Source organism: Lissotriton helveticus, chromosome 3_1 (assembly GCF_964261635.1).
Source record: "Lissotriton helveticus chromosome 3_1, aLisHel1.1, whole genome shotgun sequence".
NCBI lineage: Eukaryota > Metazoa > Chordata > Amphibia > Caudata > Salamandridae > Lissotriton > Lissotriton helveticus.
The window spans coordinates 1,917,795,861-1,917,823,370 of record NC_136061.1 but is presented as its reverse complement, the minus strand read 5'-3'; the positions used below and the strand labels follow the sequence as shown (position 1 = coordinate 1,917,823,370).

The following is a 27,510-nucleotide window of genomic DNA, read 5'->3' as shown; positions in this document are numbered from 1 at the left end:
AGTTTCTGAGTTGGTTGCTTTGTGCACTATTCAAGCCAGTTTGTGACTCACATTCCTAATATATGGAGGGAAATACCATTGGCAGCGTCAGTTGATGTAGCAGTATTTTTTAAACCCATCAGTACTGCCTGCTTCTGACTTTCATCAGTCACATTGTTGCTGTTTAAAGTGAGTCATGTAAGTAAAAAGGGAATCTATGTTAACATTGAAAGCTATGTACTGAGTGGCAGGGCAGGAAAGTGTCTGATCGTAATAGGTGTCTGTATGTCTGTGCATGTCTCAGTGCACATTTATATAGCCATGTTTGGGTGGGCTTTACCTAGATGATAACCTATCCACTGTATATACCATACCATCAATGCCTGTCCACTGTATATACCATGTGAGCATGGTAATTTTTAGCTGCGGAGTACAGGTCATGAGAGGGGAACTGCTTGGCCCTTGATGCTGATGCTTCTAGAATTTGGTTGCTCCTTGCTCTGGGTTGTCTGTGGATGTACGTAGCAAGGAAATGTTGTGGGCATCAGTGCTGGCCCAGGGAGGGACAATGCACAGTACACCATGTGACGGAGAGTACTTCTGCCATATGCTTGATCGTCCTATGGTGGTAGGAATGCATGTCAACTGAATGAGGACAGAGATGCCTGTCCTCAAAACGGCTGATGATGAGAACTTTGGGACTACAGGCCAACATGTGACGAAATCGTAGTAAACGCAAGAAGTCAGGTCTGAAAGTAAGAACAACCAACATATTTCCTCTTCATTAGTAGTTTTCGAGAGATAACTGTAAGAAAAAAATGTGTTTTAGCAAAATGGGGAGTTTCGCTCCTTTTGACCCAAAAGCGGATCCATGGTGCTTCTTAGGGACCTAAAGGAATGGGGAGGTTACTAGACTACCTCACACCTAAAATTAAATGTGCAGTATAGGTATTCACCTGAAAAAAGATACCTGGCATATCAACTTAACATGATCGTCTAAGCCTTAAGATCGACCAAATGTGCCCCATAGGTCAGTGCACAGCAGCTGAATGGCTTCTGCGTGGATTGCGCAAAATGACCTACCTTTCTCAGCTCACCTGGATCAAGACACACATTTGATCAGTTCTAAGGGTTGGACAGTCATTTTTATCTGAGATACCAGGTATCCTTTTTCAAGGGAATTTTTTTACTGCACATTTCAATTTAGGTGTGGGGTAGAGTAGTAACCATCCCTTCTTTTAGGTCCTTTAGGTCCTGAAGAAGCGCTGTGGATCCTCTTTTGGGCAAGAGGACACAAGCCATGTTGACCTGAGCACATCCACTTTCTTACTGCTACTTGGGGTACATTTCACCCCCACAGCAGCCTTGCCCCTTTTATAGGTCTTTTTATCCTGCCAAGTGAGCCATCATATTAAACATTCTACCTGGCATCTCTTAGACAGTTTTATTCTCCTTTGACTTGTACATACACTGTCACTCCACCCCACACACCTAGGATGCCCTCATACTTTTATCACTCATCATACGGCAAAGCAAGAAAAAGTCCTACCTTCAAAAGTACCCCTCCCGTTTGTTGAATTAAAATAGTTTCACCACCTATTGTTAAGTAGAGTGCTTCTACTGGATTTAGAATGTATTTTCTCTTATAGCCTTTTTACTGTGCCACTATATTTATTTTTAAAGTACTGTTTTGGTGTTAAAATACAGTTGGACATATTAATTCTAAATAATATATTTTCAGGTATATGTGTTATGATAATAGTGAAATCCAATGAGAAGCTATTCACCCACTTAATCAAACAGCGTAGTTGATATTTTCATGACAGTTGCAACATGTTGTGTTTCTACTACTCGACTAAAATACTAAAATTGTTTTAAAATATATTTAGTTTTAATCCTATTTGCATATAGCAGTGCTGATTATTAATTGTGAACATGTATTATATGTACTGGATCCATACTGTGTCTATTTTTAATTACAAGGTGCATTAAAAATGGAAAGTTTTATATATAACTAACCTGTCAGCAGGTAGAACTAAACTGTAATTTCGCAAATGCATACAAAGACTGGAATTTAAGTGCTCTCTTTTACAAATGTAGCTCTTTCTCTATTTTTATAGGAAATCCCAATGAACTTTGTGGATCCAAAGGAGTACACTATTCCAGGATTAGTTAGGAAGAATCGATATAAAACTATTCTCCCAAGTAAGTGTGAATGCGTAAATTAACTAAAACTGTTAGAACTGCTTTTCTTCTCCCCGTTGATAAAGTATCTAATACTGAAGCAAGCGAGGGTCAGTGGTTATATGACTTTCATCTTGGTTAACAAGGACACGGCCCGGTGTAAATTGCCACAATTTGGTGTACAAGTAAAACAACTTTACAAGGATCACCTCTGCACCGCTTCCTTGGAGAAGCTAGTGACCTGTAACTAGGGGTAGGGCGGAATTTGCGTAATCGCGTTACACAAATCTCCACGAAACGGTAAAAAATTTCCGCGAACACGCAGAAATTCTGCAAACACGCGGAATTGCTTGTTCGCAATGCTTTTTTCCTGTTCAACAACAAGCAAAAAATTTCACGAAGTCGTGGAACACAGAATTTTGGGCAATTTCCCGTTCTCCGCGGAACGCGAAATTACCCAAATTACCCAAATTCCGTGAATGGAACGGAATTTACCGCCCAGGCCTACCTGTAACAATGGCAATATGGTTTGTTTTGGAGGACCACTTCTACATTACGGGTAACCAAAACCGTGGCACTGCTTAGGGAATTGCAGACCTATTTGTGTCATATTTCCTTTGACATCACGAGCGAGCAGCTAGAAAGCCTACCACCATGTGGCATGCTGTGGTGTGCTAGAAGCTTTCTGCAATATTTCTAAGTGGAAAACCCAGCACAGCAGGGTGTGCCTGGCTTATAAATATCCCCAGTGAGAAGATTGACTTGTGTAGCTTGTTGCCACTGCCCTGGGCACATATCAAACTCATTCACATCACAGTGTAATTAAGCATGCATCTGGGAATGGTGCCCTACTAGTTCTTAAACCAAATCCACTGGCTCAATAAATTCCATAGCAAATATTATGCACATAAATGTCAGGGAGGCACATCGGTAAAATATTAGCAGTGACACGCTCTCCCCAGCTTTGTGCTGGAAAAAACAAATCTGTAAAATAAATTGATGCAATGTTGCAATGTAGTCTCTCTTCATTTCATGCAGCCACCATTTTTAGGTAAGGCTAGAGAGAGCTTTAGTTTTTGTTAGAGTAATGTGTCTCGACCAATGCTGTCTGCATCATAGCACTTTCATTTAGAGCTGGCAGGAGGGCAGGAGGCATCAAGGAGTTAGGGTGGGAGTGCAACACGGAGGCTGTGGGTAACAAGCATTTGCAATGCGGTATATAGTCATAATATCAATGTTTAAATATCGATATACCATAATATCAATGGTTAAATATCAATGTGACATAATATCGACCTGCAAGAATATCGTCAAGCAGAATATCGACATGCAGGTAAGAAATATTGGTTTTCTTAATATCGAAGTTAGTAATATTGTTGTCAAAATATCGTTGTTAATAATATCGAAATGTATTTTAGTGTTCTGTATTTTAGAATATGTGTTAAAAGTATAGTTTATTTTTCAAATGTATGTTTGACATTTTTAGAAGTAATTAATTTTATGTTAAGTAATTTATGCATATTTTAGTTCCTTAGCGGGTTGTGGGTTTATAGGGCAATAGGGTGGGAAGTAATTTAATTCTAATATATTTATTAATAATTTTTAGAAGTTATTAATTTTATAAAAACTAAATATTGCGTTATAGATCCGTAGTGGGTTGTGGGTTAATAGGGGAATAGGGTGGGAAGTAATTGAATTATAACTAATAAATTAATAATTCATTAATATTTGTGTATTTATTAATTTATATTGTTAATGGTGTTAATTAATTTGTTATTAATTAGATATTAATTGGCTATTATTTATGGTAAATATTTTAATTGTGTGATTTTTTGGGAGCGGTTTGTGGGTTTATAGGGAAGTAGGGTGGGAAGTAATTTAATTATACGTAATTAATTAATACTTTGATTAATTACTATTTATGTATTTAATAATTTATGTTGTTAATTGAGTAAGTTAAGTTGTTATTATTAGTTATTAATTGATTATTAATTATTAATTGGTAAATATGTTAATTGGGTAATCGTTTTAGGAGCGGGATGTGATTTTATAGGGGAGTAGGGTGGGAAGTAATTGAATTATAATTAATTCATTCATACTTTTCTTAATTTATATTTATGTAGTTAATATTTTATATTGTTCATTGTGTAAACCAAAAATAATAATAAGTTATTAATTGGATATTAATTATTAACAATTAATTGTTAAATATGTTAATTGTGTGATTTGTTTAAGAGTGGGTTGTGGGTTGATTGGGGAGTAGGTTGGGAAGTAATTTCATTTTAATAAAATGTTTCTTCATTTTTTTATAGAATATTTAAAGTTATTTTATAATGTTAATTTTGTGATATAATTTATTTTTGATGGTTTTTAAATTGCTTGTTAAATGTTGTTCATTTATTAATTGTTAATTAATTTTGTTAATTGTGTATTATTTTACAATATTGGTGGTGTTGTTTTTAGGGGAATATGGTGGGAGATAAATTATTTTTGAATAATTAATTATTTCTTAATTAATGTTAATTATTTTGCAGGGGTGGGAATACTAAATTATTCACCTCCGCTATCCAACACTTTCCCAACTGTTGCATTTGCTGGTGTGGGAATAGTAAATTATTCCCCTACACTATCCAACACTTTCCCTACTGTTGCATTTGCTGTAGTGGGAATAGTTATTTTTACCCACCCGCTATCAAACACTTTCCCTACTCTTGCACTCACTGGAGTAGGAATAGTAAATTTTACCCCTCCACTATCCAACACTTTCCCTACTGTTACACCTGTTGGAGAGGGAATATTAATGTATACCTCTCCGCTATCCAACACTTTTCCCTACTGTTGCACTCACCGGAGTGGGAATAGCAATTTTTACCAATCCGCTATCCAACACTTTCCCTACTGTTGTATTTGCTGGAGTGAGAATAGTCATTTTAACCCACCCGCTATCCAACACTTTTCCTACTGTTGCACTCACTGGAGCGGGAATAGTAAATTATTCCCCTCCACTATCCAACACTTTCTCTTCTGTTACACCTGTTGGAGAGGGAATATTAATTTATACCTCTCCGCTATCCAACACTTTCCCTACTGTTGCACTCACTGGAGTGGGAATAGTAATTTTTACCAACCCTCTATCCATCACTTTCCCTACTGTTGTATTTTCTGGTGTGGGAATAGTAACAGCTGGTGGGGAGCAACACAGTCAACAAAAAAGTGGAGCCTAGCAAAATGAGCAGTGGAAGGACACCAGCAATGTGTCTGTGCTCCAGGGGAGGGACAAACATACGAAGAGGAAGGAAGACTATGTCAGCTGACTAACAAGTTGCAAGCAAATGAGGGTGACAAGACAGCCAACCTGGGGTAGGAAAAGGGGCCTTAAGCACATCGTATAGAAAACAAAAGATTTCACATGCGTGCGACAGCGCATGCATTGAAACTCCCACGCCAGGGATGTGTTCTGGCTCCCACCCTTTTTTCCTTGTACATAAATGGGGTGGTTGAGCACTTACTTAAATCTCCATCCGACGAACCATCCCTGGGGGGGGTACGCATACCGACCCTCCTCTTCGCGGACGACACGCTCCTAATCTCCAAAACCGCAATGGGACTACAGAAACTCTTGGACAATTTCCAATCCTTTTGTACTGACCGAGGCTTGGTTATAAACACCAATAAAACAAAATACCTCGTCCTTAATCCCCCTAAACAGCAAGTGCGTCCCCCTATTTTAAACACTGAGTCCCTGGAAAGGGTAAAAGAATTTGATTATTTAGGGATACGCATTTCAGACAAAATGGATTGGACTCCCCATCTAGATAAGATGCTGCTGAACCATAAAAGGATCACAGGTGCCCTATTAAGGGAGCAACGTTCCAGTTCGTTCAAACCAATAGGAACAGTCCTAGAGATCTACGCTGCCAAGGGTGTCAGCTCTGCACTTTATGGAGCTGAACTTTGGGGCTTTGCATCTTCTCAAGCTTTACAAAAATCTGAGAACAATTTCTGTAGACAAATAATGTCCCTCCCTCAAAGCACCCCACTTTTGCCCTTATTTATGGACCTTGGCTGTACCCAGATTGGCGAAATTGCGAAATTTCGTCCTCTCCTATTATGGGCCCGTATTTGGCGGGTAGAGGAACTCAGTGCCTACGCCAGAGGTCTGGAAGAAATAATGGCGTCACCACACTGGGCCAGAGTCAAATGGCTAACAGACATGAAAACCTTATTGTTGAATTTGGGCTTATTGGATTCCTGGTCAAGCAGAACCTCTCCTCCAAAACAAGTACTTAAAAATCTTTATCGGGATTGGATTTGCTCCCAAAGGCATTCTAGCATATCCATTGGCAGGCTTACAGAGGACTTTTTGATGTTTAAAGACTGTCCCAGGCGAGAACCCTACCTAGATATAATCGGGAAACCGTTTGCCCGGTCCTTGTATTTTAAATTTAGAACGGGTACTTTGCCATTGAACACTTTTACCAAAACATGGAAATCCTGTACAGACAAAACTGACTTGTGTCCATCATGTTTAGCCCACCCAGAGACATTAGCCCATTTCTTATTTGTCTGCAAGGAATATGCCAATCCACGAAGGGCGTGGCTGAAGAACTTGTGCCGGCAACTGGGAACTAGGAGCCATGATGTGGCAATTAGGATACTTGTTTCGGATAGCTATGTACCCTATGCCTGTGCCCTAGCAAAATTTTTATCCTGGGCTTGGGCTATTCGAGCCAGAAAGCTTAAATACTCTGTTTAATTTCTTTTTAAACAATATTAATTTTAGTAAATGTTATACTCTTTGTTATTAACTGGATATGTGCTGCTAATTTTATTATTAACTACTAATTCTTTTTTTAACTTGCTTTTATGATAATGACATTTTATCGAAATAAAGCTTTTTGACTTGACTTGACTTGAAAATGTTAAACATCACACTTACTCCAACTACACCCCTAACTCAACCCAGACAAGTTAACCCTGTCAAAGCAGAGATAGGTTCTCAAGTGTGGGTCTTACCTATGTCCGTCACAAAAGAAAATTGAAAATTGTAAAACAGTGATTGCCTCCTCCGTGCTTTCAACTTTAACCAGTTTGCATATATTAGAGCAGGCATAGGCAATCGGAAAGACAGGTTTAATGACTGACAAATCAAGAGCCATTCGTAGAAAGGTGTTTGTTGGCTGTGCTGTCCCATAATTCTAGTGGCTGGCGAACAAAATATGAACCTAAATACAATACACAGCAACCCTCTCATGTCCTATTGCTGCCCCACACAGAAGCACATTTCCCATGCAGACTACACAAAAGTTATCATCCTTCCATCCTGAAAAGGATAATCCTGCTGTTCATGTGCAGCAGGATATGGTGTGTCCTGCTGCACTTTGCTTTGCACATTGCTGTCTGCCCTTGAAGTTGAGTTCTGGGCTTTGACATCTGCTGAGGGAACTCTTATATGCACCAACCAGCCTGACACTGGAGAGTTCTAGATTCTGTCAATATATTGGAACCTTGAAGCCTAAAAGTGGCAGTGAAAGTGACAAGGAAGTATGTGAGGCCTGTCCACAGCAATCTATGAGCTGGCAGCAGGTGTCTGGTTTAAGATTTGTGGCACAGCAAGATGGCAGCAGAAGTCTTTGAGTTGCAATGGGGTACATGTTACTGGAATCTTGGTGCAGGTTGTGGTTTCTGGTAGGGAGAGATGATTTGTGAGTGCAGGGCATTCTCTGCAAGGCACATTGGATAGGACTCGGAGGATGTGAATGCAAGATATCCAGTGGCAGGCACACACTACGCTGCAGCAGAGGAGGTAACCTTAAGAGCACTTTCTCATACACCCTTTAATTTACCTCCATAATCATCCCCACACAACACTAATCCATTCACGCTTAAAGCCATTTGTCCAGCCATCCATGCACTTACTCACCTATTCACTCATCCATGTACTCTCTACTCTACTCACTCGCCCAATCATCCATCCTTGCACTCACTCATACCCATTCTTCCAGCCATTAATGTATTCATTAAGCCACTCACTCATCCATTGATCAATCTGTGCCCTCACTCTCCAAGCGATCGTTCCATCCACATCCACACCCACCCATCTATTTATGCACTCACACATTCTCACCTACGTTTTCAGCTGTGCAATCACTCACACATCCATGCATTCACCCATCCATTCATCTATATTAAGACATTTTGTGCCCATTTCCCTTTTGGCTCATGAGAGGAATGTGAATTCAGTGTGCAACAGCCATTATTCAAAAGGCCATTGCTTTTAATGAGAAACAGTCCAACATTATTTTTTAAACAGAGGAAGAGGACTTCTTCACTGGCAACTAATAAGGAGGCTGAACTTGTGCCAAAAGTATGGGTTTGGATCTTATTCTTCAATTGACATGAGTCCTTGTTATTTCATGAGGTAGCTCTTCCTTTCTATAAGGTGTAGATGTGTTTGCTGCATTCCACCTGCGAGACCCTTATAGTTCCCTTGCTGAAGCCACAGAAACCGGCTCATGATAAAAGAGCCACTATTGATTATAAGGTTTTAAGTAGGATTCTTGATACTAGACTCCTCTCACATATGCCCACCCTCATGCATCCCAACCAGGCGGGCTTCTTTCCCGGCTATAGCAGTTAACATACCAAGACTTCTCACCCTAATGGATGCTGACATGTATAATCATACGGAGGCAGTGATCATTGCGGGAGACATAGAGAAGGCTTTTGACAGCCTGGAATGGGCCTTTCTCTATGCCGTCATAGAGTAATCTACCAATTTACAATTGGTAGATTACTGTGTAGCATGGAACAGGCTCCTATATATGGACTCTGCAGCCAGAATCAAGACAAGAAAATCTGTGTCAGAGTGCTATCAGGTAGGCAGAGGGACCTGCCACGGGTGCCCTCTGTCACCCTTTTTATTTAAACCTCCCAGTGGAGCCCCTGGCTAATTATGCTAGATATGGTGATGCTTACCCGGGTATAGTAGAGGACGGGTACACCATGTTACCCTTTATGCTTATGACCTCCTGATCTTCTCACAAAACACTTGCTGGCGCTCAAGAGCTGCTGGATCAATTTGGACTACTTTTTTTGGGCTGAAAGTCAACAGGCAGAAGTTTCAATTCGTTCCTACTCTGGCGGACCTGCAGTGAAACCCCGCTGTTTACAGTACCTAGGAGTTAGAGTCTTTCATGACCCCACTGATTTACTGGAGGGGAATGTTGTGAAGGCAATCTGAGATCTTAAGAAGAGCATGGACTTTTGGAGACGCTCCCCCAGTCGGTAGCAGGCAGGGTCGCACTACTGAAATGATACCACTCCCGAGGCTCCTTTGTTACTTTGTGATGCTACCAGTGTGGGTTCCCCAAACGATGGTCCCGATTCACAAAGGTAAACTGAGACAAAAGTCTAGCTTTACAACTTTTGGTATTCACAAAGGACATTTACTACTCGTAAATGCCCTTTGTGAATAACAAAATCTGAACTTTACCACTTTACAACTTTTGGTATTCACAAAGGGCATTTACTAGTAGTTAATGCCCTTTGTGAATAACGAAAGTCGTAAAGTTAGCTTTTCATTTCATTTTACCATTGTGAATCGGTCCCTAGGTTTAGAGTGTTGGATAAACTTATTACAGCTTTCCTCTGGGGATCGGGCCGCAGATGGGTGACTTTGACTATCTTGAAAAGACCTGTGAGTGACAGAGGGCTAGCTGTCCCTGACTTTGAGTCCTGTTATCTGGCAGCACAACTCCATTGGCTAACACAGTGGGTGGTGGGCAGACTGACACCTGTGTGACCCAATGTCCCGGACAGCCACAGACTGATCAAGGTGCTTATAACACCTAAGTGCCCTACCACAGTGGATACTGCAGAATTCCGAGTGCTGCGTTGCTGTTGTACTTGTCTGCAAAAAAACGCTTGAGAGTCCCGTACTCCTATACCTATGATAATCCTAGAAGTGTTACCACACAGTGGTGAATGGGGAGACTTGGTGAAGTGGGTAGCCATGGGGACATCCATGCTGGGTGACTTGTTCAGGCATTCATCCCCTTTGCAGAATTCCAGGCGGAACATGGCCTGTCTAGGGGACACTTATTGCATGGAGAAGTGATGACCACGGAACATAAGCATTGGGGCACGGGCATGGTAGTGCTACCACACCAGAAGACCTGCCAATTCATTTTTATATCCTCTGGGACATTTAAGGCTGTAACTTGCTTATTTAGAACAATAAGGGGGATATGCAGCTGCCCCTCACTGCCCCCCGAACCACCTGGGAATAATATCTAAGAAACCCCTTACCCGACAAGAATTGGAAAGCAATATTGGAAAGAGTACCCAAAGTTTCGAGGCTTGCCCGTTTTAAACATATATTTTTACTTAATACACAGGGCATATCTCACTCTTGGACAGCTTAACAGATATTTTGATACATCAAGTTCCAAATGTACGAGGTGTGGAGAGGAAGGAGCAGAATGTATACATATGTATTGGTCATGCTCGATGCTTACCACCTATTGGGAAGAATTTACTGGTGTGCTGCTTACTAAGGGCATTGAGAGAGGTCCCATGCACCCCATAACACTGCCTTTGAAGCTGGTTTCCACACACTGCTAAATTGAAAGCCAATAGCAGAATTCAAGGCCTAGCTTTCCTTCTTGCAAACCAAGAAATCACACATAACTGGAAGGCTCAGATTGGCCCTCATCAAGAGCAACATCCAGAGATAATCCTTCAAAATAGCCAGCTGGTACACCCAATAACTCAGAACAGTGAAACCGGACAGCATACAGTTGGAGAGGAGATGGCACACCAGCAAAGACACCACAACAGGTTAACCTTCAAGACCTCCTTTCACCTCTACCACCCCCTGCTGAGGGCAACAAAAAGACAGCCTCACACATCAAAACTAGCAATGACAACACCAAGAAACATAACTTTTGAACATTGTTAAGGAATTTTCCAACTAGACTTCCAGCGAAAACATCATACCCTCACAGGAGTTGTGCAACTACCTTGCCCACTTGTTCCACAACAAGACCGCAGACATCTACAGAAACTTTGATCCCAAACCCACAATTACGGACTTCCTTAAAAGATATGCCAACTCCGTAACTGATACGTATCGCACATTAACCAATTGGAATATCCTCTTCAACCAGGACACCACCTCCACCATAAAATCCATCCACTCAGGAGCTCCCACAGACCCCTGCCCGCACCACATCTGTAACCTCGGAAACCAAAGGATGGGCAAGAAACTCACCACCCACTCAACACCTCTATCACCACTGCAACGTGTTCTGACAACTGGAAACACACCAAAGTCAGACTACTACTCAAAAAACCCTCGGCCAACCCCAGCAAACTCATAAACTCCAGCTGAATCTCCCTGCTCAAATTCCTAGTGAAAGTACTTCAAAAGATTAGTCCTGGGGGGTGAACTCTGCCGTGTTCGCGGAGTACGCTGAGTTTTTCGCTGTCCTCGGAGCATGCGTAGTTCCGAAAAACTCAGCTCCACAAAGCAGAGCATAGTTTTTTCCTCTTCCACCAACATTATATTGGTGAGCGTGAGTGAAGAAAATCCATTGCAGGACCACCTTCCAGCGAGATCCCCACGCAGGCGATCGCAGATGATCACAACTGCTCTCATTGAGAAACCATCCATTAGTGTTGAGGAATCTGCCACTTGAGTAGAATATCTACTCGAGAGGCAGAAATAAGTAGTGCCCTCTTGCGCTGCACATGGTGCCATTCGCCCTGATTTTCAAGAATGGGAAAAACACCTGGTGCTAAAAATCAGCGTAAACGGCATGACCTAGCACACTACACTGCTTGAGGAACTCCGGGTTGCGCATCTGTGTTTTTTGGTCACTTTGCGGATTTCCACATGGCAGAACTCTGTGAACTCTGCCCAGGCCTAGAAAAGATCATCAATAAATGCATGACATACCTGGAGCAGAACCAGCTACTCAACACTTCCGAATCCACTTTCAGCAGCAATCACAACACCAAAACTGCCCTGATCGCAGTCACAAATGACATCCAAACCCTCCTTGACCGAGTGAAAACAGCAGCTTTGATCCTCCTTGACCTCTCTGTATCCTTCAACACCATATCCCACCACACGCTGATCGAAAGACTATCACATCGGCATCCAAGGGGAAAAGCTCAGATGGATCACCTCTTACTCACCCTGGACGATTCCAGAGGATCCACCTCCCACCTTTCACCTCCGAACTCAAGGAGATCACCTGTGCTGTCCCTTTGGGCTCATCCCTCTGCCCCACGCTCTTCAACGCGTGTATGACCCTGGTGGCCAACATCGCTAGATCCCTCGGTCTTAACATAATTTGCAATGTAGATGACACCCACCTCTTCCTCTCACTCAACAACGACCCCACCACCACCAGAACCAACTTCCACAGATGCATGACAAATGTCGCCGACTGGATGAACAACTGCCTGTAGATGAACACAGACAAGATGGAAGTACTGATCTTTGGCCACTGCAGCAACACATGGAATGACTTCTGATGGCCATCAGACCTAGGACCTGCACCCACTCTCTTCGGCCACACCAGAATCCTCAGAATCATCATTGACAAAAAGCTAACAATGAAATCACAGATACATGCCATCTCTTCTGTCTGCTTCCTCACTCTGCACATGCTACTTAAGATCTTCAAGTGGCTACCCCTACACACGAGATGCACCATGATACAGGCCCTCAGCACGAGTTGACTAGACTATAGCAACGCCCTCTAGGTAGGAATCGCCACACAGCTCCTTCAGGGACTTCACACCATACAGAACCCTGCAGCCAGACTCATCCTCGGCCTTCCCTGATGAACCCACATCATATCATACCTCAGGCAACTCCACTGGCTTCCCATACAGAATAGATACCAATTTAAGCTGCAGACCTATGCACACAAGGCTCTACACAACCAAGGACCTGCATGCATTAACCACTGCCTGAACTTACACCAACTGTCGAGAAGACTACGCTCCGCCTCCCCTTTCACTTGCAGATACTCCCCACATTTACCAAAGCAGAAGTGGAGGACGCTCCTTCTCCCACGTCACAGCAAAGACCAAAAACATCCTCCCCAAGCACCTCTGGACCATCACCTCACTTCCAGAATTTCGAATGGCCCTCAAGACCTGCCTGTTCGAAGAAGCTTCTGGGACCTCCAAGCGCCTGCACACCCTATTGGGTGATTAGCTGTGCTATATAAATTCGGATTGAATGATTGAAGCCTTTCCCTTCCCTGAGGCTCTGATCAGGAGGCCAGCCAGCTAGTCATTGGAATAACTCTGCTGGTCCTGGGTTCAAGATGCAGGTCCAGTCCTTCTAACATCAGGAAGCAGGGCAGCAGAGTAGCAGTTTTTCTTGCAGTAGAGCAGCACAGCAGTCCTTCTGAGTACTTCACAGGTTCTGAGCTGTACTGAAGAGTTGGGTCTGAGGGTCCACTATTTATCTTTGGTGCCATCTTTGCAGTAGGAGAGGTTTCTAGAGGGTTGCACACAAGATGTGTTTGAACTTTCCTTCCTCCCTGCCCTGCCCTGACCCCAGCTTGTCTTAGGGCACAAAAGCCTACTGTGAAACCTTTTGTGAGTGTGCTGTGGCAGAGTCTTTGCGATGTGCAGGTGTGGTAGGCGATAGCTCTACCCACCTATCAAGTCAGAGATGGCCCAACCTGTCAACACCTATTCCCCCTGTGTCTCACATCTGGTAGCTATACACACATTTCAACTGCTTCTTACAGCTAATCATGTGACCCAGGATACAGACTGCAAGCACCAAATGGTTGAACAAGAAAATGCTAACTTTCTAAAAGTGGCATTTTCAGAATTGTTATTTAATCTGACTTTACTATTAAGGAGGGTATTAAATTAGAATTCTATAGACACCAAACTCAATGTTTCTACCTGCTCCCAATTGAAAGTTATCCAATGGGAAAGTAGACCTTGTAGTAATGAAAAATGAATTTGAGTTGTTTAGTACCAGGTCATTTAAAACTTAAAAGTATATGTCTAAATTTTTAAATACACTTCACCCTGTCTTATGGGTTATTTTGGATCTATCCGTGGGAGTGAAGTATATGTATTATAAAGGACATTTAAGCATGTTTAAAGGAGAGAACACAGGCAGTTTAGCAATGGATAGCAGTGGTAAAGTGCGCAAAGTCATAAAGGCCAACAAAAACAGGTTTACAAAACAGGAGGGGTGAATGCAAATAGTTTGGAGGTGACTCTGTTGAGAGGGCCTAGTCCTGCACCTTCCTACCTGTGAAATAAATAACAGTATAAACTCATCAGTGATGAAAATAAAAAGCAAGGAACAAAATTGCTATATTTCTGTGGTTAAAACATGTTTAGTTTGGGGGGGCATGGCCAAAATGGCTGCACAGTAAGAAAGCTCCGCCATCCCTGCCTGGCGGAGAGCATCGGCATACCCATGGGCTTGTCCTGGATGAGGGGAGGTGACCCTGAAAATTGTAGTGAGGCCCTGAGGAGGCTAGAGCAGCCCATAGGGGCCACCCAGTGCTTGGAAACCTGCTGTTGTGGGGTGACAGGGAGAGTGGGTCCTGGTCTGCTGGGGCTGTGGCGCATGAGGACACCAGCAAGGGGACTTCCGAGTACCAGGGGAATGGCCAAGTTTGATCCACTGGCTGCAGTGGAGGCTGGAAGACGGCTGGCTGGCCAGCTGACTGAAGATTAGTTAGTGCCTCAGTTGGGCCTCCCCTTTATTTGTGTGTGATGCGGTGCACGAGAGGTGAGAGCCCCAAAGCTTTGAGATAGACTATCCATGAGGGATGGAAAACACTAAAACTGACAGACTGCAGAGGAGTGGATAAGATCAAGAGCTGACAGTTCCTACGATATCTGGCAGGCGGCGGTGATTGCTGCTCTCTGAACATCCGAGAGGTTCCGGTGACCCCCATGTCATCCCCTGTTGCGGCTGACAACATCTGGGCCACAATGGTTTGCGACAAGGGGGGAAGGCAGGCCAGCAAAGCAAGATGGAGAGAACTGTGGTTCCTAGACCCCCCACCTATTTGGCCGGGCCTGTGGTGGTAGAAGGGAAGGTATTGCAGCACAAGATGGCCAAAGGAATGCCCGCGCTCAAAGACATTATGGAGACACCAGTTGGGGTACGTAATTCCGTCAATTGTAAACTAGATTCAATCCCTATGGAGTGAACCTTCACAAAACAGGTGAGGAAATAAAGCAAATAGACAAGGAACTGTCTTCCGTGCGGCAGGAAATCCAGAAACTAAAGGGGCAAGTTGGCTACCATTTCAAGGACTATGATTGTGTACAGGTGAAACTGGAGAACTATGCATCGCGGGTTTTCAGATTTACGGACCCCCGTGCCCTATCAAAAATGTTATTACTGCATTAAATTCTGCTATCTCCTCCCTGGCCTTAAAATATAAAGACTGCCTTATCTTGGGAGACTTTAATATACATATGGAGAACGGGAATGATCCCCAAGCTACTCTCTTGCTGGAGATGCTGCTGACCTTTAAGATGCTCACATCTATCTCCTCGGCTACCCACGAGAAAGGTCACACTCTTGACCATATCTTTCATAAATTTGAATTATCAGCCAGTCCTCATTTGCCTATCACTTGGTCTGACCACTTCCTTGTTAAATTTGATATCCCCTTCGCTGCCTCAGTCCCTCTGGAGATTGCAGGGCCAAAGGCCCATAGTTATCAAACCTTCCACAACAAATCCATTCCCACATTAGCCAACGCCTTGGACCGCTCTCGACCAGAGCTGTCTAGTGCCCTGGATCTGGACGCCCTTCGAATAGTCTCGGACCAATATTGAGGCAGTGGCTCCGATTGTTTCACATTCCTCTAAGAGGTCGGCTACACCGGCCCCTTGGTATAGTGATATTCTTAGAGCGAGCAAAAGGAACTGTGGGAAAAAGGAACAGAAATCGTGCAAATTCTACCTGCCTGCTGACAGGAAGGTGTATAAAGACAACATAGAAGCTCATTATTCCTTGGTAAAAGCAGCCAAATCGAACGTTTTCCAAACCAAAATTGATACTGCCAAAAATAAAAGTAAGGACATTTTTAGAATAGTTAAATCCTTCACCTCACTGAAGGCTGGCTTAATTGAAGGGCCATGCACAGAAGCATGGTCAAAGCAGGTTGCCTAATTTTTTCATGAAATAATTTCCTTGATCCAGCAAGCTTGCTCGGAAGAGGAGCTATCTTTTTATCATAAAGTTAATAGTAAATTTCAGAACCTGGATCTACCATCCTTACATGCTTTCCTGGAGCTAAAGCTGGAAGAGTCACTGTCCGTCTTCAAAGCATTAAGTCGGGCTCCCCTTCCGAGTCCCGACCCTTGCCCAGCGAACATCAGGACTCAACTAGCCCTACAGTACATCAGCTCTTTAATGCCTCCCTCGCTACTGGCATCATGGAAGTATGCTAAGATTCTTCCATTGACAAAAAAGGCAAACATCAACACGAAGGATCCGTCGAATTATAGGCCAATGTCTCTGCTTCTGGCTCTCTAAAATTTTGGAGAAACACGTTAACAAGGCCTTGCAAAGTCATATTGAAGAGGGGGCTTCTCCATGAATCCCAAACTGGCTTTATGGAGAATTTCAGTACAGAGTCCACCCTACTGGAAGTGACAGAGCACATCAGAGGCAAACTGGACCAGGGGGGAAAGGCCGTGCTGATATTGCTCGACCAGTTGGCGGCCTTTGATACGGTCCCACATGATAGGCTCCTAAATAGGCTTGAAGACATCAGCCTATGTGAGACCGCCCTGACCAGGTTGTCCTCTTTCTTTAGGTAATAGATCTCAGGATATTTGGCTCCCTCTGTTTTCAACACTGGTGCCGGCCTCTGAAGTGGGTTCAGTGGGCTCAGGGCTCCATTCTCTGGCCCACCCACTTTAATATCTATTTATGCCCCCTTGCATACATGGTAGCAGCAGAGGGGGGCACAATTATTCCCTACTCTGACTACACTCAGCTGATCTTCCCCTGTGATAAAGGTTCCAACATTGATGGGGCAAGAATCGGGGTCTGTCTCACGAAAGTGTTTAATTGGGTTAGGATTAATCATCTTAAATGTAATCTGGACAAAACAGAAGTGGTTTTCTTCGGAAACCCCTGAGTGGCGCTCCTGGTGGCCTGAGGATTTGTCGCCCCCACCTGTAGAAAAGGAGAAAGACAAAAACATAGGAATCGTGTGTGAAAAAACTTTCTCCATGTGATCTCAGATCCAAAACCTTACTGGAGCATTTTTCGGATTCATACAAATCCAAAAAAAGTTCCTGCCACTACTTACGCTGGAAAGCAGAAAGATCGTAGTGGGGCAATGGTGACTTCAAAGCTTGACTATGTCAATTGCCTGTACCTGGGTCTTCCTAAATCTCTGATCCAGAGTTTACAGGTGGTCCAAAAAGGGGCGTCCAGATCCATCCTTAAACCTAAACCTAGATCTAACATAACTCTGATTCTTACATCGTTACATTGGCTTCGCGTAAAAGAATGGATTGACTTTAAAGCCCTGACCATCTTCTTTAAAGCATTCCACAATGTAGGAGCCGACTACCTAATCAAACGGGTTAATCACTACACTACCTCTAAACCATTACGCTTGTCCAATGCCAACTTGGCTTGCGTGCCCAGGATACGCCTGACCCGGATGGGAGGCAGATCCTTTGCTTTCTTAGGCGCGAAACTCTGGAACAGCCTTCTGCTGGCCCTTAGGCTTAATACAGAACTATTTTCCTTTAGGAAAAAATTGAAAATGTGGCTTTTTAATCACTAATCTGTATCTTTCTTACTCTTTTCCCCCCGCTGTCTAGGCACCAGGACACTCTAGCTTGAGTAGCTGTGTCCCCATACAAATACCCTATTTCATTTCATGAGGGATATCTGAGAGAGCAGAGGGCCCCAGCGTAGAGCTGTTTTTGGAAGACTTCTTCCTTAATGTCCTGAAACCTAAAGGTCTTTCAAAGTCCTTCTCAATTGAATGAGGTGCAAGGGCCTCTGTCCCCCTGTTGTGTCCAGCTGCGCCGCAACGCACATTCATTGCATGCATCTTCAACCATAAAGACCGGGATGCAATCCTCCAGGTGGCAAGATTGAGGAGTGAGCTATCATGTAAGAATGAGACGGTCAGGCCTTTCTGGATTTCACCCTGAGAGTACAATATGCTATGATGCTATTTAGGAAGTGCAAATTGCAAATGGTGGCAGAAGGGAAAACTTGGCACTTCAACACACCATCCAAGGTATAGGAGTGGCTGAAAGGTTGGAGACTGGCGGGCGATATGGAGAGACGTCAGATCAAACATAACAGGAGAGCGACAGGCGGGGGAATCACACACCGTCAAGGAAGTCATCCCTCGAGAGACTTGCGACATGGACCCACACTTCCCGGGGGTCTCCCTGTATGAGGGGGAATGAGAAGAGAACCAAGATGCTGCTTGGAGGTCTGATCCATGTCTGGGGATGGGGGCTGTCCCAGCTGGGCCATGAGGTAATGATGTAAGACGCTTGCTGCAGGAGATTCGATAATCCGGGCCTAGGCAGACATGCCTGGTACCAGAGAAGCTGGGATCCTAGCATGAGGTAATGCAAGACATTGACACTGGTTCACCAATGAAAAGCACTATGATTACATTTGAGGTGGTGCTTTTGTGATTGGTGAGAGGCATGTCTGATTATTAGAACTAGTAATGTTTGGGAATTTTGGGGGCAACAGGGTCCTGCTATGAAGGGTGTGGGGATGGAGTATTATGGGAGGTTTTAGGGTTACTCCAAGACAGCCAAGTAGATTGGACCCACTGCAAGTGAAGAACCCACTCGCCTGGGGACAGACCCCTGCAGTGGTACACACCACTTAAACACAGCACCAGTATGCATACCGCTAAAGTAAATGTACTTTTCTGAAATGTAAATGGCCTGTAAAGTAAAATAAAGAGGGGAGTAGTCACAGGATATCTGAAAAGACAGGGACTGGATGTAGCGCTGTTGCAGGAAACTCATCTAAAAGGCAACTCCTGAAAAGTGCTGGAGAGACAGTGGTACAGTTCTGGTCCATGCTGGCTTTAGTACAGACTCGAGAGGAGTGTGGATCCTGATTCGTAAGAATACACCCTATGTGCACAGTAAGAGCTGGCTTGATGATCAAGGCCACTTTGTGGCCTGCACAGGTACTCCTGATGGGAAAGTGGTGAATATTTGCTCACTATATATGCTCCCAAAATTGCATGAGTCAACCCTGCGAGAGGTGGTCTCTTTGCTGCTGTCTCTTCCGATGGGGGTACTGGTGTTGGGGGGTGACCTCAATATGGTGATGGATGACCAGACAGACAGACTCATACCCGGGAAGGGAACTTGGCTGAGCCCCTTGGCACAGTTCACGTCGGCTATGGGACTGCTGGATATTTGGATAGGACACTATTCCATAGACAGACAATACACCTTCTACTCAAGAATGCACCAGAAATAGGCCGAGCCCAGGGGTCCAGTTCACGGTGGCTATAGAATTGCTCTATATTTGGTGAGGACACTAGCAGCTAGATAGACAATACACCATCTACTCAGGAGGGGAGTGCACCACTCCTTCTCAAGGGTTAATTATCTATTGACACAATGCATATACGGGTAGATTCAGGGAGGCAAGTGTGCTAGCCAGCGGCATCTTCGGCCACTCCCCTGTGTGGATGGAACTTGTTGTATGAAAGAGGGGAAGGGTCTTGCATCCTTGGTACCTGAAGGATAGACAAATTAGAGACAGTTTATAGAAAATAACTGACAACGGGGGCATAGTGCGCTTCAGAGTGGATCCTGTGGGAGGCATGCAAAATGGTGGTAAGGGGGCGAGCACTTTCTCTGATCGGGGGATAAAAAGAAGAGGAGGGCACAGTTGGACCACTTAGAATCTGAGTTGCTAGACCTGGAGACCAGGGTGGGCAATTTGGCGGATTGAAACTCAAGTGGCGGGAATATCAGGATATGGCTGAAAATATGGCCACAGCTTCTTTATTGGCCACCCAGTGCTGGCTGTACGAGACAGGGAATAGATGGGGCGGGACTGAACAGTCTCAACTTTGAGCTATACAAGGGGGTGGTGGGGAAGGTGGCGCCTCATCTCCTGATGTTTCAGAGGCTGGGTAGTATGGCATCCTTCCATTCGATCAGTGACTGGCAACCATAGTGACGATTCTGAAGGAGGGGAAACCACTTCATAAATGCCGCATTGATCAGCGAATAGCACTGTTGAATGCCAAAGCTTTGCTGGCAATTCTGCTGGCTACTAGATTGAAATAGGTGGCTATAAACGTGGTACATCCAACCAGTCGGGTTTAATGCCCAACAGGGGAACCAGACTTACTCTATGAAGACTCTTTGACTGAATGGTCTATATGGAGTTCATCACGGAACCAATTGTGGTTCTGCCCCTTGATGCAAAAATGGCGTTTACTTTCCTGGAGTGGTCCTTTATGTTTGGGGTCCTTGAATGAATGTAGTTTGGCTCAGAATACCCGAAACAGGTCCGTTTACTGTGTAGTCAACTATTGGTACGGGTCAGAGTAAATGGTGAGCACTCTGAGGCTGTTTAGCTTCACAAGGGCATGAGACAGGGAGGCTTGCGCTCGCCAGTGTTTTTCGCGTTGGCCCTCGAGCCACTTGCGGCATGGATTCAGAAGGATGAGCTGGTGCAGGGGCTGAGGTGGGATGCATTTTGGGGTGAAATAATCTCACTTTATGCGGATGATGTTCTTCTTTACGTGGTCCAGCCGGACACCACGGTCCAGAGACTCTTACATATATTACAAATCTATGGCTCGTACACTGGATACACCATCAACTGGGAGAAGTCCTACCTCTACCCACTGTCTGGAGGTGAATTTGCAATTTCCGGAGGCCTACCACCTCAAATCACACTTGAGGACTATTGGTACCTGGGCATCTGTGTGACGAGAAATGAGGAACAATTTCTCAGGGATAATCTATATGGCTACCTGGATCAGTGCAGGAATTATGTGAAATGTTGTAGGACTCTGCCCCTGGCCCTCTTCGGAAGGGCAGCGATGTATAAAATGATCATGTTGAAGAAATTGCTTTATGTGCTAGTGAATACTCCATGTAGGGTGCTGGAGGCTTTCTTTCAGCAATTGGAGAGTGAGGTGAGGCTCTTGCTGTGAGATGGTAAGGCACCCTGCATAGCCCTGGCAAAAATGATGAGGGAAGTATATAATGGAGGACAGCTTTCCTGGATGTCCAGAGATGCTATCGTTGGTGCAGCTGATGGTTGCTAATGACTGAGTCTATGTACCACTTACAGAACCCATGTTGCGGGTAGGCAGACACATAAGTAGGGGATACCTGGTAGCTCTTTATAGATACCAACAGCGGAGCCGGCTTCCACAGCACACACACTGTCGCCAGGGTTTGGACACAGGCCACAAGATACTTAAGCTGGGGGCAGAAACTGACTATGGCCACTCACCTATGGAACAGTGATGTTCTGAGGGAGGACAGCAGATTGTGACGCCTTTGTCCATGGGATACGATCGGTATATCCACACTGGGCGATGTCTCGGATACGCAAGGACTGAAGTCCCTGGAGACAATCCAACAGGAGCGGATGAGATACCTAAGGACTGACTGGGAAAGAGACATCGACTCACTTGAAGTTTGGAAGTGGGAGGAGGTGCTCCAGGCCCCGAGGGTGAAAGTGATGAAGGCTGTGTTCCATCTGGTGCCGCTGCCTTTGCTGCAAGGGAATACTATACCAGGGTAGTCCTCTATAAAATGGGGGGGCGGATTCCTGTGGGTGCAGAAGGGGATGCAGGGAGGGAGGGAATTTCCTGCACACTGTGCGGTCTTCTGAGAGACTACAGCCCTACAGGGATGAAAAGTAAAAGATAATGTCAAGAGGCTTATACTCAGTGTGTGGGGGTAGTCAGTGTGTGGGGGAATGAGATCCTCTGCAGTACGCCAATCTGCTGCTAACGGTGGGACAGGCAGTGGCTAAGAGGAACACTGCCTGAAGTTGGGGTGCATGTGATGCACTGGATCTTCAAGCATGGGAAGAGGACATGGATTGGTGTTTGATGGCAGAGAAACAGGTATAAATATCACAAAAAAAGCCACAGGTCCAGAGTCGGGAAGTCATGCAAATTATTGGGTGTACTATGCCACTCTGAGGGGGATTTCCCTTTTAAGGATGGTTGCCCTCACACACTAGAGGTGTCATGCTTCCTCATAGGGGTGACTTCTCGCGTGAAAGACCTAGTCTCCATGTGGGCTACAACCCCCTCATTGTGAGGGAAGAGCTAAGGGATGTTTTCATTGGAAAAAGGGCAGGTGTACTAAAACCCTATGTGAGCCTGGTGTGTCTAGAATGGGTGCAGTGCTAAAATGTGTGTGGTTAAAACTGGCTATGGGGTTAGCTATGCTGTAACTTTATTCAGCTACCCAGTGTCAGGAATAAAAAGAGTGAATAGCTGGTAATGCAGGTGCCAACATTAGAGGCATCTGTGTAAATACTAGACCAACATGTTTCAGCCAAGGGAACTAGAGTAGTGTCTCTGCTTTCTTCAGGGTCAATAGTATAGCTACTGCAATAAATAGGTACAATGAACGTGAAAAAACAAATGCGTGACAACAATAATGGTGTAATACCGAACCAGTAAATTTGGCTGTTCAGTATGTTCAAACTCAACCACTGCAGGTTAGAGAGTTCACCACATCTGTTCTCGCATAATAGCCATATGGTACATGCGCAAAAACCACTGGCTGGAGGGGATGAGGATCGAATGCCGCACGTCAGAGAGAGAGAAACAGGTATATGCAGGACAGGGGTGTCCTGAAAAATGGGAGAAGGTATGGAACAAATGGCAGACATACAGAGGCATGGATGTGTTGAACTGACCAGGACCAGAGGAGAGTATGCTGAGGGGTTTGCCAGATCGAGACGGGTTGGACAGACAGGTGAAGGAAATGAGATTCAATTTTCATGGATGAGGTAGATTTCTATGCTTACCATGGTTGGGGCAACAGTCGCTGTCGATCATTGTTTACATGTTGAAAATCAATAAAAAGATTTAGAAAAAGTGTTTAGTTTTGGCTTTCAGTTTGTGATTTGTGTGAACTACAGATACTAACACTTTGTGTGGACCATACTTGCAGGGTGGTCTATGAGAATACCACTACCATGCCATTACTTTAACAGTGGACATCCCACTCTCTCCTAGTTATATGAGGTAAGCTTGATTCAGGCCATGAAAATGTTTCTAAATCTGGACACCTTGGGCTAGAGCTTGAGGGATGGAGAAGCGTTAACTATGAATGGCACGGATCGTTGCTTTTGTTTGACAGCTCAGCCTTTGCCTAAATATATTTATTTTAGTTTTTCTCAACAACAGCCATGATCCTTTCCAGGATTACATGAAGTTGCACTTGATGTTCAACTACTGACTAATACTGCAATTACTTGGTCACAGCACTTATCTGCAGCATCCAGCTTATGTTTCCTAAGTAAGTCACCTCTTTCCCCTGGTGTTAATTGTTAACTTGTCATGCATTTAAAAGAGAAGAGACAGGGTCAGGTTTGACGCTTTAGTGCACCAGTGGGGACACTCACTTCTAAAAATAACAGGTCATCAATGGTGTTTTATTCCACCAAATGCTCATTTCTAAACCAGTAATAAAAAACAGACCTGCCAACTTTCCATGATTGGAAAAATAAACAGACTGACTCCCTTATTCATAGGAACATCTCATTTGTTAATGTTGGTCAAGTTATACAATGACTTACAAATAAATGTATGTTGCTCTAATACAACTATAATCCCCCCATACCACCATCCCTGGTTACTCTATTGTTTTTTCTTTTTTTTACAGATAGTCACAGCAGAGTATGCCTTATATCAGAGGAAGAGGGTGATCCCCTTAGCTCGTATATTAATGCTAATTATATACGGGTAAGTACAGCAAATATCAATATATGGTACTTTTTGCTCTATACTAAATGTAGGACATTTCATTAAGCACCATTAGTTTATTCATTTTCTACTATGGATTATTTAGGTGTGACTCTTTACCAGCCTGCACCCAAAATGTCTTGGATGCTAATAATTCACCATATACAATTTCCATGCCCTCACTGGTCTCATTGGTTGGCCATCTTTGGTGTGCATCTGGTGACATTAATTACGTGAGAATTCTGAAAAGACTAAGCAGACCATGGTTCTTTGATTAACATTACTAACAAATTCAGACAGCATATTACCCATTAGAATGTACTGACTTGTGAAGTGAGTGAGTCCAACTGGAGTCTACATTTTCTAACAGCACGGATCAGACATTAATTCCTTCCATTTGGCTCACAAATTAAGATGTAGCAAAACCGGCTTGCAAGTCCTTAAGGACTCAGAAAGCCAGAGGAAATGTCACAGGTAGGATTGACATTTATAGGAATAAAATGTTCATTATGGAAAGGTAGGTCGTCCAAACATTTGTGTTTTTTAATTGTTGAAAAATGTGTTTGAAGGCTTCCAAGGAATATCATTTATTTTTAAGCACCCACAAAAGAAAATGAATGTGCACATTCATCTGGTGTCATAAGGTAATATGGTTTAAACAGTTTAAATAATAATCATCTGAGCCACACACATTGCCCACGGTGTAAGACCTGCCTCTAGACCTTCAATAACTAGCCCGTAAGACCATGATTCTGTCACTGTGCATGAAGTCTTCTGCTGTCCACCCACAACTTCAACTTTGTATAATGCCGTGCACAGCTGATAACTGAATCAAAATCAAGTGGACTCCCACTAACTTTCCCACAAAGGAGAGACTACACATGTGGCCCACAATATTTTTAAATGGTAGACTGCCAATCCTACAAGACCTTACTGTGGCAATCTGATTATAAGGTTTGGAATCCATATCCCATAGCTTTGTAGAGCTGTTCAAATTTGTAGCTCTGTGACAATATTAGTCACAAGTTTGTAACTTTAAGTGTTATGCAGGATACCCAGTTTTACACATTTTCACTCGTGGGCAAAACATGTTTTTTTCATTTTTGGATGCACACGTAATAACTATACTTGTCTCTTCCCATTGACTTTTCATTTTAAAGGTGTTTAATGACAAAACACTAAAAAAACAAAAAGGACTGCCCAGCATTCGTTGAAACCTGTGTTTATACTATGCACGAAGACACAATGATTACTACTTATTCATTTAGTACTGTGTTCATGAAGTGTGGGAAAAAACGCACAATCAGTTGTCTACAAACAAGGAAAACATACAGCTGTAAATACAATTCAGGAAATGAATGAACAAACTATGGAATGCAAAATATATTTGACCATGGCTTATTGGAGAATGAGCTTTGAACCAAATCCTCACAAACAAATCAAAATACCTTAGGTATAACACAGATATTAATGGAATAGCACAATATATATAATTTGGGAAACACCTGAAGGAAATGTGGCATCAGACTTGTGGGGTAAAAATAAATCTGGCTACATCTATTATGTTCTCACTGTTAGATCTTAGGGTGGTCTTACATGAAACGTTTTGCCTGCTTGCGTCCAATTTTGCTGAATTCGTTTTGTTGGCCTTAGGACTCTGAGCACTTTACCACTGCAAACCAGTGCTAAAGTGTATGTGCTTCCCGCTAAAACATGGTTTGATTGACTTATTCACAGTTAGCATATTTAATTTATCTATAAGTCCCTAGTAGAGTGCACTACATGTGTACCGTGCCTGTAAATTGATTGCTACTAATGGGCCTTCAACACTGATTGTGCCACCCACAGAAGTATCCCTTTAAACATGTCTCAGGCCTGCCACTGCAGAGCCTGTGTGTGCAGTTTACACTCCCATGTTGACTTGGCATTTTAAACCCCTTGACAAGCTTTGAACTCTGATTTTATTACATATAAGTCACCTCAAAGGTAGGCCCTTGGTAGCCCATAGGGCAAGTGCTAAGTAAGGTGCTATATAAGCATATGGTTGAACATGTACTTTTAAGTTTGCATGTCATGGGTTTAAAAAACACCTGAATTAGTTTTTTTACTACTGTGAGGCCCGCCCCTCTCATAGGTTAACATATGGATTTCCTTATTACACATATAAGCTGTAATTCCTAATTGAGAAGGAGTAGATCTCTCATGTTTCAGATCATTAGAATGGTGATGATAAATCCTATTTACTGGTAAAGTTGAATTTATCATTACCCTTTTAAAAATGCCACTTTTAGAAAGATAGAGCAATAAAGAGCATAGCTACCATTTCAATTTCTGCTATCCTCTTAAGAAGACTGCAAACCAAAGCTTTGATTTCTTTGATCGTGGTTATTTATTTAACCATTGCTTCATTTATTTCATTTTTTGTTTTGAAAACATATTTTATTGGTTTCATATGTTCATCATACACCATTTATAATCACATGCCATCAGCATGAATCAAACCCTTCAATAGCCTTCCCCTCCTTGCCTCTCATTAGCTATTCAATATTAATGCAGTGACATATTATAGTGATAAGTTATGCATGGTCATACTATAAACCTTGAGCTGCCAATCCTAATTGACAAATAGAATACCCCCAACTTTCAATAACCCCCCCACCCCCTCCTCACCGGTGTGTCTAACTGCAACCATTTCATTTTGTCTCATGTCGCGAAGCAGCCACAACTGACAACATCCCTCAATGTACCTGTAGTTGACAGGGGACCCCATCCAGGCCAGTTCCTTCCACCTACTCTTCCTCTATCTGGTGATCCAGTAACGCCTGCACCAATGTTTCCCATGTATTTGCTGCATCTAGTGCCTGTTCGTTATTAAGCCGTCTCGCCTGCTGGTATCTAAGTACACTCTCACTGCCTGCCCATTTTAAGAACTCAGCCTTCCATCTCCTACCATTAGGACCGTCTTTGGCCTTCCAGTGCCTTGTTATTTCTCTTTTTGCTAGTAACAGCCCCATGTCTACAAATTTGCTTGTTACCTTGGTTTTAGATGTGTGAGGAAACCAGTGCAGTATGCATGTGGCTATGTCAAAGGTCAACTGTCGCTCCGTGATTGTGTTCAGAATGTCTCACACTTCTTCCCAATAGCCTCCTAATTTAGGGCCTGACCATAGCATATGCTCAAGCTCTACTCCTTCACTCGTACATCAAGGGCATGCTGCCTCTTCTATTTTAAAATATTTCCTAATTTTCCCTGGTGTTAGATATGCCCTATGAAGTATATAGAAATGCACAAGCTGAAATCTTGCGTTCCTCGTGCTTTTCCAAGCCCTAAGCATTATCTGTGCCCAGG

The 27,510-nt window shown here is 43.5% G+C and overlaps 1 protein-coding gene across 2 annotated transcripts in view; it reads left to right on the top strand.

Moving 5' to 3' along the window:
* PTPN5 (protein tyrosine phosphatase non-receptor type 5) overlaps nt 1-27,510 on the top strand; it is a 588,489-nt gene that overhangs the window by 461,519 nt on the left and 99,460 nt on the right. For both annotated transcript variants that reach the window (XM_078684059.1, XM_078684058.1), the window contains exons 7-8: nt 2,100-2,184; nt 24,082-24,161. In XM_078684059.1, coding sequence (XP_078540185.1) covers nt 2,100-2,184; nt 24,082-24,161 — 165 coding nt within the window. The remainder of the gene's footprint in view (nt 1-2,099; nt 2,185-24,081; nt 24,162-27,510) is intronic.